The 12,855-nt window shown below is 48.8% G+C and overlaps 1 protein-coding gene across 1 annotated transcript in view; it reads right to left on the bottom strand.

The window, feature by feature from the left end:
• LOC144176012 (signal peptide peptidase-like 2B) overlaps positions 1-7,703 on the bottom strand; it is a 105,964-nt gene extending 98,261 nt beyond the window's left edge. The window contains exons 1-2 of the mRNA XM_077705110.1: positions 7,587-7,703; positions 2,378-2,557 (exon numbers count right to left, since the gene is read on the bottom strand). Of these exons, the coding sequence (XP_077561236.1) occupies positions 2,378-2,476 (99 nt within the window). The 5' untranslated portion in view covers positions 2,477-2,557; positions 7,587-7,703. The remainder of the gene's footprint in view (positions 1-2,377; positions 2,558-7,586) is intronic.
• Between the last annotated feature and the right edge of the window lie 5,152 nt (positions 7,704-12,855).

Here is a 12,855-nt window from a genome sequence, read left to right on the forward strand (position 1 = left end):
GTGGCCTTTGTGTTGTATGTATTTGGTTACCATATACAGGGTGTCCCAGCTATCATGCACCAAGTTTTAAAAAAAGAGTAATGGCGTAAGTCGAAGAAAACCTAATGCATAATGTTTGCAGTACTGTGGAGAAGCGGGCAGCATTTTTTCGTTAATGAGACTTAACTAATTAATTGTAATTAATTATCTAACTCGAGAAGTACTGTTCTAATCACTAAAGTGTCAATGAGGCACTTGTAGGTACCCACGAGGGGCATCTAACTGCAGTATTTTCAGCGACGAACTAATTGCGTACTCATTTATTCTGACTGATAAAGAAAACCCGCGAAATATGAAAAATACCACGTGACGGCGCCTCCGCGCGCATTAGCGCGCACCGTAAAGCAATGCCCTCAAACAGGCTGCCTCTGAGTTAGCCAGAATGAAATAAACAAAAGATAGAAAGAATAAATCGCGACCGAGTTTGTGCCTTATCTGCACACGCACCCCGCAAACCTTGCTGCTGTTGCTCCTTCCATGCATGCCATTATCAAGGTGATGAGTGTCTCTTCAGGCAGGTGACAGGCGAAGCAGTTGCTTTCAATCAGGTTATTTGGGGACGCTACTTTACAATGCGCGCGGAAGCGCCGTCACGTGGTAATTTTCATATTTCGCGGGTTTTCTTTATCAGTCAGAATAAATGAGTACGCAATTATTTCGTCGCTGAAAATACCGCAGTTAGATGCCCCTCGTGGGTACCTACAAGCGCCTCATTGACACTTCAGTGATTAGAACAGTACTTCTCGAGTTATATAATTAATTACAATTAATTAGTTAAACATCATTAACGAAAAAATTACTATCCGCTTCTCCACAGTACTGCAAACATTACGCACTAGGTTTTGTTCGCGTAAAGCCATTGCTCTTTACTTAAATCTTGGTGCATGATAGGTGGGACACCCTGTATGGTTATTTATTACTCGGTTATTTATTAACACATGCTTTGCTTTATTGTGGAAAACATCGAATACCTATCTTAGTGATGCAATGTTTGGCTAAAGTGTGAAACAATTGAAATTCCTCCACCAAAAAAAAATTAGGTTTCTTTTTGGTGGCGCGTATTCCGGATATTGCGGGCTCATTTGGGATTAAATATTCGTCAGTGGGGCGAGAAGTGTCTGTCCTCCCGGTAACTGCCACCAATCGTTTCGCTATCACGCGGGTAGATTGCGATGCCGTTCCCCGAGGTGGATAGGATGGCCACAAAATAATCGTAATTTGATTAGAAAATAACAAGATTATTTGATGCCTGTAAACCCGGCTTAGAATAATGTTACGCGGCTCCAGGACGCGAGCCATAATTCATAATGAACAATGTATTTACAATATTTACAGGCGGCCATGACAGAGTACGCGCAGACTCCATGCCAGGCCCTCCCTCGGCGTCTTCGATGACAGGCCATGGCGCCATGGGGCATTGTCAACCTGTCCCGTGACAGTAGCCTGTGCAATGACTGCCGTCCCACGAAATGTCCCCAAAGAGCTCGCTACAAAAGGGCGTCAGAACGTTTTAGCAGTATCGCGGCAACATGACATAAGCCAGATAGTTTAGCGTATTATCGGCCCGGCTGAGTGTGCGGACAGATTTGGGCGACCCTCACTGCGGTACTCAGCAATAATGATAGTGTCTTCGAGTGGCAATAAATGTATGGCGGTGGTGCGTAGATGGTACTCGGAATAGAAGTACTCACTGCCTGTTTGGGGCAAAGTGCTCTTCTGCCGGAATTCGCCACGGCGAGGAACATGCTTTCTTTGTGCTTTCAGTGCGTCCTAGTGTACCCAGCTCGTTCAAGCTGCCCTTAATGCTGCGGGACGTACTTTGTGCGAAGGTAGCTGAATTTTACGAACCCCTGCAACTGTCGGCCTTACGAGGAATTCCGAATGCGGATTTGACGAACGTACATGACAGTATTCCCTCCTGGTGATAGAGACGCGAACATTGCTACTGCACAAACTGCGAACTTTGATACCTCATTACGCGAAAAGCTTCTCAAAATTGACGTGCTGTCAGTGGATGAGGAGAGAACAACAAATACCCTCCCTGTACATGAGACTGCTGCCCTTGCGTACCTTCTGAATATTCAGTTGTTCAGCTTCCAGGACAAATAGGTCTACCGTGAACGGTAATTGAAACACACAACTTGTGGCGTGTGTAAGCGTACTCCTGAACAGCTAATGCCAGACTAGCGGCGGAGTCAATTTTTTGTTGGTAAGCCAATCGAACAATTGCTTAACACACAAACTAGAACACTTAGGCGCGATCCCTCGGAAAACCAGCCTTAGTGTAGGATTCACATGCACGGCGCATGGGTGACTCGAGGAGGAGACGGGCTCTCACTGGGCGCTTCTCGTTGAAGACCATGACTATGGCTGCGGCCTTGGCACTCTTGGCCTTCAGGACGATGTCGTCGTTAGAGGAGTTGTCGCAGCGCTCCATGAGCACCACCTTCCCCTCGAAGCCCTGCCGTTCGTAGTCGCAGTCCGAGTCGTTGAGCACGTTCACCAGTGGCCGGTACTCCTGCGACAGGAAGTGTGCAACACCAAAGCGGCTGGAGTCTCAGCCAGAGATTCTGTGTACCGCGACCGATATAAACACTTCCGCAAAGAAGCGCTGTGGCTGGCGATAGAGCAGCGATAACTGAGTAATGAGCTACCACACAAATGCTTTATCGGTTTCCGAACGACAAAATATGTCAGGGTAGCTGGCTTTAGGAGTTCGTCGGAAAATGCGTGGACGTGTTAGAATGAGAAGTTATGATCTTCTTTGCTGTCCCTCCATGTCCACATATGCAAATAATCAGGGTCATCAGAAGTATCTAGTATCGTAACTCGATGAATCCCACTTTCAGTGTGAAATGTTGGGTGCATGTTTTTGGGAATCGGTCGGACGATGATATGATTTCTGGATGATGATTTGATGCAGCACACAGACTCAGGGCTTTGAGTTGGGCCGATCCCGAGCCTCTGCAAGAGGAGTCTGCTCGCACAGCAGCGCCCTAGGCGGTTCACCTGGCCAGTGCCTTGGCCTTCGATTAGTTCTGCTACCGTATTGTATGTCCCTGTTGCGTATAGTCTGGCAGTGGATGCGCTCGTTGGTAACTGCAAGGCGGTTCAGTATGCTTTGCGGATGAGACAATCTACTTTCCTCATTTCGCTGTCGTTGAGGGGAAGATATGGAAGAGCTATAGAATAAGTTAGTCGGCTGATAAGAAACGCTTGTACGAGTCTCAGGCAGTCTTGTTCTTTCAGGCCGTGCCCTCGGGCAACGATCCTATGGAGCAGGCCAATTATTAAGGTAACATGCGGCGAGAACGTTTTGATTTCCTCCGTATCGCACCGATTACTCTGTAGCATAAGTCCTAGAATTTTGGGGCTCGTGACCTGCGGCACAGGCTTCCCGCCCACTAAAACATAGATTGAAACCTCTCGCGAAGGTTCAGATGTTTTTGCTGGCAAGACAAGCATCTCTGTTTTGGTGGGAGAGCATTGCAGGCCCGTTACTCGGGCTCCTTGTACGACGGCTGTAGCTCCAGCTTGGAGGGTTTCTTCTATGTATACATCACTTCCTCTGTATGAATCACTTCCTCAATACATCAATAGAGTTGTATTGAAGACCGGGCACTCGATCCTAGTCTATGTGTGGCACTACTATATTAAACAGTAGGGGGATATGACCGACCCCTGCGGTGTTCCACATGACGGTAGCTGTATTTCAGGAGATTTTAGGTCACCCAGTGTCAGCGTGGCTGTTCTCTGTGATAGACAGGCGCGAACATAGTTGTACGTCCGTACGCTTGGCCCTATGCGTTCTATGCCTGCCAGGTAGGCTGAGTGAGATACCTTATCGAATGCTTTTGTCAGGTACACGGCTAGAATGGCCGCTGAGTCACGTGAGGGAGGGGCCTTCAGCAAATCCCAGTATAGCCTCAGGTGGACAGCGTTTGTCAGAAGACCTGCCCTGAAGCCATACACGTTCGGCGACAACAATTATTTTTCTTCTATTATTCATTCGTGCCATAATTATTCGTTCCATTACTTTTCCTATACATGACGTTAGCGATATCGGACTGAGAGTTTCTACGCTACGAGATAACGACCGAGTATAGCGCGAGTCGTCGCGCGTTAGCTGAATACGCGATCACTTCCTGAGACGCAGGAACCGTCGCCGAGAAGACGGCAGGTCGTGCTTCGCTCAACTTTCACATTAAAGAGTCTCGTAATCATCAGTCAATTTTGTTTATGAAACTGTGGGTTTATAAGCCAAGAATAGAATCAAATTGAATTATACAAATAGCCTAAACTAAATTATCAAAAAGAAACTTGCGGACATAAAGAGTAATTCTTTCACATGCACACACATAAGAAGCTTGTGTGTCCCTGTGAGCCTTTTATATCTTTTCAGTAAATGTTGTAACCGCTGACTTCCCATGGGAAACATTTTGCAGCGGATTGTGCAGTGACAGGAACCCTACACAACTTTCACTCTTTCCTTCGTGTCTGGAAGCACTCAGAGAGCTGTAGCTATCGCAGCACGGAGCGGCACTGTCTGCTTTCTTCGTCGCAGCAGATACGCGTTTCGTTTCTGCATTGCTTTTTTGGCTTTCCCTAAGGGTTGTTTAGGCTTTAGTTTGGTCCGGTGGCGTTATCAAAAAAATACCAAGAATAAGACCTGCGCCACCTGTAAATGGTGCACCACCGCAGAAAGGATGTTATAACAGAGAAGCCTGCTCAAGTGGGAGCACAAGAGACATATGTGTATGCGCACCCTTTTTAAGTGCAGAGCACTTGAGGCGCTCGCCTCGTCGTCGTAGCTCGCTCGCTGGACCCAAGTAGAGTAACAGGGCGTCCCGTGGTAACGCTGTCGTTCGCAGCGTACCCCAGAGGCTTCGAAGGCCAAACGGTTTAATTAGTCATAAGCGTTCGAAACTTGTGAACCAAACTCGTGAACTATCAAATGCTTTCAATGCCGTAGCTGAAGGAAAGCCGGCCAAAAGCCGCTCTACCGCCGTAATCACGTAATTCCGCAGGTCGAAGAATAGAAAGGTTCTGAGTTACCTGATGGGCATATAGCGGTAATTTTTTGCTAAGGACGTTTGCGACCCTCTCATATAAGTATTGGATGTGTTGGTTGTCTACGTTCTGTAAGCATTTAAGTTCCGAAAAAAGTTGAAAAAGGGTGACAGGGTCTCTTTGAATCGCCCAAATGAAAAACGCGTGCACAAAAAAAATCTAAGATATGATGTTTTTTATGCCGACGTTACAATAAAACGAAAACGCAGCACTACAAAAATTAAACACAAAAACAATCCTGCTTTTTTTCCCCGAACCCGTTTGAACCGGTTCGAACAGGCTGAATGGTGCTCCGGAACCGATCGTGGAACTGAACAAGAGATGCCTGAACCCGAAGCCAAATCGAACCCGAAAAATTCTTGGTCGACACCCTGGTTTCAGGCGTACCGGGGTGATGAGAACTGTAATTTTTAATACCAATTTTTGGTTTTGAGAATGCTTGGATATCCCTTTTAAGTGCGAATGCACTTTATAAGCGACCCTGAATTCCGTTGACCGCCGTCCGTCCACATAGCAACAGCTGCGGGTGCGCGCGCTCCTCGTCTTCCTTGGCAACGGGGGGAGATGGGCGCGCGCTGCCTGGCCGCTGACATGGCACATACCCACGTGGGGGATTGGCCAGGAATCTCCTCGTCTTCCTTGGCAACGGGGGAGATGGGCGCGCGCTGCCTGGCCGCTGACATGGCACATACCCACGTGGGGGATTGGCCAGGAATTGGGCGTGAGAAGGGCTAATGCACCCGCTTAAAGGAGTACTGACACGAAATTTCAAAGCTGAGATCCGCTCTAGCAATCAAGTACAACGACAACACAAATAGGTGTCTGTGAATAAATGCATCTTTCTTTCTTTATAGTTGTGTGTGTGTGTGTGTGATCTCCCTTTCGCGAACATTACCGAACCGCGCAAATTCAACTCCTGCATTCGCACTTTCACATTCTTCCCCTCGGGGAAATGCGGGGAAATTTTTTGCACCCTGCGACTTGTACCCAGTTTGGGGTTGGGTGCATCGTGTATACAATGAAACCTCGTTAAACCGTACCTGACGTGGACGCCAAGAAAGTGCGTACTAAACGACACTGTGGTTTTACCGAATGCATTAAGTTAAAGGGAAACCGAGTCGGGGATTCGGCTTAACTACGTATAAAAAGAAACTACTGCTTATGAGGGTACGGTTCAACGAGATTCCACTGTATTTGGATCCTAAGACGACGCCTTCCATTTCAGGTCCCCTCTTTTTCCCACCCCATGATTACGACTACTGAAGATACTCGATCAGACAACTGAAGAGCACGTGTATTCCACCAACACTGTCTAGTCGCAGCTTCTATAAAAGCTCATCGAAGCCACCGCGTTAAATAAATGTGCGTTTTCAGAGCGAAACTTTCGTTGTCTCTTGTACCGGATTTCCTTTCTTGTCGGACCACAGCGCGGCGCTGGGTTTTTGTCTTGCCCCCGCGTCCAGGGGCCCGTAAAGCGAGTTGCGGGGGTGCGCTCAGGGAAGTTGCGTCATGTAAGGCCAGCCTCTCCACGCAGCGCCTGGGAGACAGTCGGACAACCGACTTGCGAGGAATGGCGCCTGGGCACGCCCTGTTCCGGCGTCCTCTCCACTGCGAGCTGGTGGCGTCTTCACCACAGAGATTGAGACGCTAAACTTTTCTCATTTCTACTCGCATTTTTGGACGCACTCGCCACTGCTCATTAATCTCAAAGATCAGCACCTACGGCAAGTGCAATAACACTCGAAAAAAATGTCCATTTTCAGCTCAGGCGTGCCACAATGAAAGCTTCCCGTTCTCACCTATGCGTGGGACCAGCCGATTCATTTCTTTATGCACTTGCAGCTTGAAACCAGCACAGCCTCCTAGCGCTGTGTCCCCGTGCGCTCCCGTGCGCTCCCGTGTGCCGTTGCGTTTTTCTCAAGTTTGAAGAACGCCCCAGAGGTATTCGAGACTTCCATGGAATTATCCAACGCTCAGTCCTTACGCAGCATTCCTGGCTGATCGCGGCTACTTTGCACCGCAAAAGCTACAACGGGAGGCCTTCGCCACTCGGCCTAACTGGGTTCCTGATCGGACAGGGTTTTAAGTGCTTGAGAGATACGCTGCCGACGTTAAACGCCAAATCGCCTTTCCGCTGTTCTATAAGCCGCGCAGCTAAATGCAGTACCATGGAATACAAGGCACCATGAATGGAGTACAGTGCCCTTTGTGAAGCCACTCCTTAATTATTGGCACTGCAAGAAGAGAAGTCTGCCATATCCGAAGACCATAGAGCAAACGTGTGGGTAAAAACTTGCATAGGTATATACACACCACGTTACAAAAATGTGTGTTTGGCTGGTTCCAAATCTTTGTTCACACCCGTTGTTGTGGACCTCCAAAACGTCCAAGTCACAAATAAAAGATCGGGCCTCGGGCGGCAAAATGGCGAGCGTTAAACGCAGTGAGTGATCGCGGCCACAATGTTCAGCACTCACGGCGTCCTCCTCCCGTTTGGGGACGTCCTTGATGGCTGGCACGTAGACGGCGCAGTGCACCACGGGGCCGCTGCTGTCTGCCGCCTTCACTAAAAGCACGGCCGTGTCCAGGGGATTCCGCGCCTAGAGAACGGAGAGCAATTGGAGGAATCAGGCACGTATCTTCTAATTGATCACCAAAACAAAATGACCAAAACGTAAAACAACGCCACATCTTCATATTGATCGGCTTCATTGCGGTCTGTCGAAATCCACAACTTTCCTCCATTCCAAAACTGATAACATACGGAGGCAGAATCAAGGTAGAAATAGGCTGTATGTTTATGTCCACCATCTTGTAAAATGACTAAAGATGAGTCACTTGCACTGTAAATCGTAGCGCCAAAACGCACTGCAGGAAAGGCAATTTTACACAATGGATTTCCGCAAACGGTATTTGATGATGATGATGTTGAAGCAAGAAAACAAAAACGGTTCTTGAGGTGGGCATCGAACCTGGGTCCCTGGCATTATGAAGCCGACGTCCATTCGATACTTCGAAGCAGCTTTAGTTTTGGACCGACTATCATTCCGGTTGTATGGGAGAAAACTTCTCGTTTGAACCACCTTGCTCTTGAAAACTAGCTTTGATTTTTCTCCAGTAGTTACAGCACATTATGGACAGGAGTGAACCCCATCCTTCCAACTGATCCACTCGCACAAAAATTGTGGCTTTACTAGATGCGCCGTGACCGGAGCACTCGCCTTGTATGCGAACGACTTTTCAAGATGGCGGTTAGTACAAAGCATACACACTCGCAAAAGTTTGATCAATTGACTTGCATTGATTGTTAAATATCGATGTTAATCTTGATTTCGTGGCTCCAATGCCACACGATCATAATGCTTTTGGTTTTCGTCTGTTATTTGGTTGAGTGATTTTCATTGGATGTCGATTTTCTCAAATTCATTACCGCCTCCTAGACCACTTGTCTGGTCTCTGTGCAGCTTGACCGCACAAAGAATTTCTGTCGTCTCTGGATACGGTTCAGGCACTTGTTTCAAGTGGTGCTGGATTGTTGCTGCAAGAGGAAACCTGCTTGGTTTCGTACCGAATATCACTCTATCCGTGCGGCAGGTTGGAATCTCGTTCAGCAGGTTTCGTCCATTGTCTTCGCTCGTTTCGCCGCTTCCTATCGTGACAAGGCGGTGACCAACCCGCCGATCGACGCCCCGCATTATTATTGCAAAATTCGGCGGCTGTACAAGCGTTGGCGTACACAGAGCCAACCGGCGTGTTTTTGAGAAAATGGTGCAAGAACGAGGCTCCCTCTTACAAGAGGTGCATTAAAAAGGTGCCATTGCATATTTCCCGGTAAACTGCAGGCTATCAAGAACTGCTCTCGCCACAAGAGGTGTTTGACAAAAAAATACGTAGTTGCTCAAAGACAGTTTTGGTAAGTCAAACTAGACAGTTTTGGTAAGTCAAAAATGAAAAACAAAAACGCGCCAATTCACCCTGTTAATGTGGTTGAAAAGCAAAGCTGTAAATGGCACCCACAACGATTACCATGTGACGTCCCTTTAAATTTACTCACGTTGCCATACAAATAGTGAAACTAGAGGGAACTGAAATGCACTTAACCACACCCTTCATGACTTCAAAGAAATATTCTTTGTAAGGTTAAATCAATTGTGATGTTGAACGGTGGTTGGTTGAGATGTAATGAGTGGAAGCATTGAGTGGAAGCATTTTTTTATAAAATCAAAGGAAGCTCAAGCCCGGTGTTAAGTTCGGGCCCCTCACTTATTAATTAAAACCGCCCGGCAGCTACATATATCTTTCGCTGTGGTTAGCTTGTTTACCTGTATTGTGTTTGTTTCCCCGCCGTCCGAGCTGAGTTAGGCGCGAGGGGCCTAAGAAGAAATCCCGGAGGCTTTTGTTGTTCGCCGCGCTTTTGTGTCCAAACGACGAGCTGGCCCCGATACGACGCATACAAACGCGTCGGTCACTCCATAAAAGCTGAAAGCGATGTCAGCTTTCGAAGAAGGATTTCCTTGCGAGAAGCCAGCAGAGGGGGACCGCTGACGTCTTAACGAGCGCGATTACCGCCACGAGAGTCCCCGAAGCGGACGAAAGCTGAAGTGGGGTCAAGGGGTCAAACAGTGGGTCAGACATAGGAAGAAGTAACCAGACGTTCGGTCTGGGACAGTTGCACTGCTCAAAGTTACTGGGCGAAGTTCAGTTCGTCACGCGTCTGGGCCTGGCGACTCGGCGGCTGGCGTGCGTGAATGGGTTAGGCGACCAGGCTTTGTTAGGCGGTCCACGTGTTAACAAAGGAAAGGAGTTCTGCCAGCGCGGAGGCCAAACACAGGCGCGCAAAGTATGACAATACTTTAAGACGTGTCGCCCGAGAGCCGATTCGTGGAGCTGGGTCTGCCTTTAGTTGACTGGTTTTCATTTGTTATATTTGTGTTTTGCGGAATACCTTTGGGTTTCTGTATGAGAGTGAGAGGTGGGTCACGTGGCTATTTTAGACTCACCTAGCTTTGTTTGTCACGACGCCCAATCAGTGGCCTAGTATGGGCTAATCAATGAGCCATCCGCACTCTCCAGTTGTGACGTCCCTTTTGTGGGCATGGTTTTGTTGGTAAAACCGAGGAGTTTGATGTTTTTGGAGACAGGAAGACAGACAGAGGAGAGGGAGCTGGAGAGCGGCGAGCTCCCGTTCGACCCGGGCCTTGCTCCACCTCTTGTTGGCGATCACGAGCCATGAGTTGTAAACACGTAATGTAAATAAAGTGTAGATATTGTACATTTTGAGTTTGCTTGGAGTACACCGTCGTTCGGCTATGTGCCGTCCGCCTACGAGCCAGCGAGTCATCGTTTCATCGGATCATCGCTTCGATCATTGACGTCGGCGACAGATCGACACATTTGAAAGTTTAACTCCAGGTGTTAGACGATGTCACTTCCCCGTCTCTGCCACCGCGCACAGAAGCGACGAGATTGGCGGCCGAGATGATGGAGGAGCACGTGAAGGAGGAGAAGGAGGCGGAGGAGCAGAAGGATGAAGCACTTCTATTCAGATTTCTGAACGGACCAGAGTGCGGCCCAGGGAGTGGTTCCTTCATTATAGCCCATATGAAGTCCGCACCGCCTGTGCTCTGTCCACCAGCTGAAGCCTGGTAGGCAGAGAGAGGCTGGACAGCAGCATCTCCATTGCTCTTGTTGGGTAGTTGACATGAAAGAGATGAGGGCGCTCGGGGCTAAAGTCACACACCCAGATTATGTGGCGGAGTGTTCCTACTTCTGAGCAATATCTACATTCAGCGTGGTAGCGATTCGGGTGCATTAAGTAAGACGCGTCGAGTGTGGGAAGGAGCCGGATTGTATGAGTCGTAGGGTAGTTCGTTTTTCTCTGGAAAGGTCAAGGTAACGCGAAGGTAGAATCTGTCTATGAAGGCGATAAAGCTGGGTTATGTCCCTTAACGAGACAAGCGGGTAACTGTTATCGTGCAACTCCATAGCACAGAGGGTAAAAGCGCAGACTTGTTGGTGGGCGTATTCATTGCCCTCCATGGAAGCGTGAGCGGGTGTGTAGATGAGCTAAATGAAACCGTTTGAGGAGTGTTTTTTTAGCACACGCAGTGCACGTCGGGACACCCAGCCCGACTGGTAATTCCAGTAGGCTTATTGGGAACCGGTTACTACCTTCCGAACCCCTGGTTGAATGAGAGCCATGACGATGGCTGTCTCTTTTGCTGCCACCATATCTTGGGTCTTGAGTGAGGCACACGCGAGGAGGTTGGTTCTGGAAGTAGCCACAATGATGGCGTACTACTGCCATCGGTGTTGGGAGGCATCAGTGTAGATAACTTAATGATCCCCACCGAGCGTGGTGTTGATCGCTTGAGCCTGTACTTGTCCGCGACCCTCGTCGTGTCGCAGACACGACGAGGGTTTAAGCAAAGGGAGCATCTTTATTTCTTGTCGCCAAAAGTCCGGGAGTGCATCAAGCGGAGTGGCATTTTGTGCTGCCCAGCCAATCTGTCGAAAGATGGTGCGACCCGCCGCAGCTCTGCTCATTCGGAGCTTCTGGTTAGAAAGATGGCCCTCTATCAGCTCTTCCACCATGTTGCGGAGCCCCGTGCTAAGCAGCCTCTCTGTGGACGCACTCAGGGGAAGACCGATGGCCTGCTCAACCGCCTGTCTAATCATTATATAAAGCATCTTTATCTCCTTCTTGCTGAAAAAAAGAGAGGGGGTTGCCGTAAGTGATCCTCGAGAGGACAAAGGCTTGTATTAATTGAAATGTATCGGATTCCTTGAGGCCTCGCTTCTTGTGGCAACTCGCCTGATTACGTGTATGATTTGATTGATGCTGTGTTTGAGGCGCTCCAAGGACACGACACGCTTGGTGTTCGCCTGAAGATGTAGGCCCAGCTGGGGCTTGGAGTGATGGCCTGGCCATCAAGGAGTATTTGAATGTGTTCCTTGATGAGTCGTTTGGCGTGAGGGCGGGAGAGAAGAAGCTGTGATGTTCTACGTGAACACTGGAGGCTGCAGGTTTTAGCACATTGGCGTACTAGAAGTGAGATGCCATGGGCTGGTTTGAGCTTCCTTTAATTCTTGTAACTGCTAGCACACGCGCAAGGCGCGCACAGGGCCTCTAGACGTGCCGCGGATGGAGCGCACAACGGTGCGTGAGGTCGCGTGACGTTATCACGTGGCATTCAGCGAGAATTCAGGGGGTAAACCCGTAGATGTGCTTGATGAGTCCACCACCTGTCTTCCCCGTACCCGCGTGGGGTCGTAACTTACTCGGTAAGACAACGGGATCTCGCTTTGCTGCGCTATTAGTTCCAGGTTCGATTCCTGGCGGTGCCAGTAAATTCTTTTGTTTGTTCTCGGGAGTTTTCTGTTGACACCAACGGTCGCGAAAGAACGCTTGGGTGGTAGAGGTAAAAGGCTTTGCTTTAAAAAAGGTCCCATGCTTCCAGAGCACGAGTTCCTGCTGCGCATAAAAAGGCGTTGTCGACACAATTCATTTCTTGACCACGCAGCGCAACCACCGCGGTAGTTCCTTTCCCCTTCAAACGTGCACTGAGAACCAAATCATTTGCAACGATGCTTGTAGCGACACCCCTGAAGGAGCGTTCGAATACTCACGCTGCGGAAACCTCTGACGTGCTATGAGCGTTCTCGATGAATGCCCGTACACATTCAAACAACCCGCGCCTAGTATACGCTCGTTTAAACTAAGTATGTCTCTACTCTCCGTACGTT

Source organism: Haemaphysalis longicornis, unplaced genomic scaffold, assembly GCF_048455015.1.
Source record: "Haemaphysalis longicornis isolate Haplotype H1 unplaced genomic scaffold, Haemaphysalis longicornis Haplotype H1 scaffold_3, whole genome shotgun sequence".
Classification (NCBI taxonomy): Eukaryota; Metazoa; Arthropoda; class Arachnida; order Ixodida; family Ixodidae; genus Haemaphysalis; species Haemaphysalis longicornis.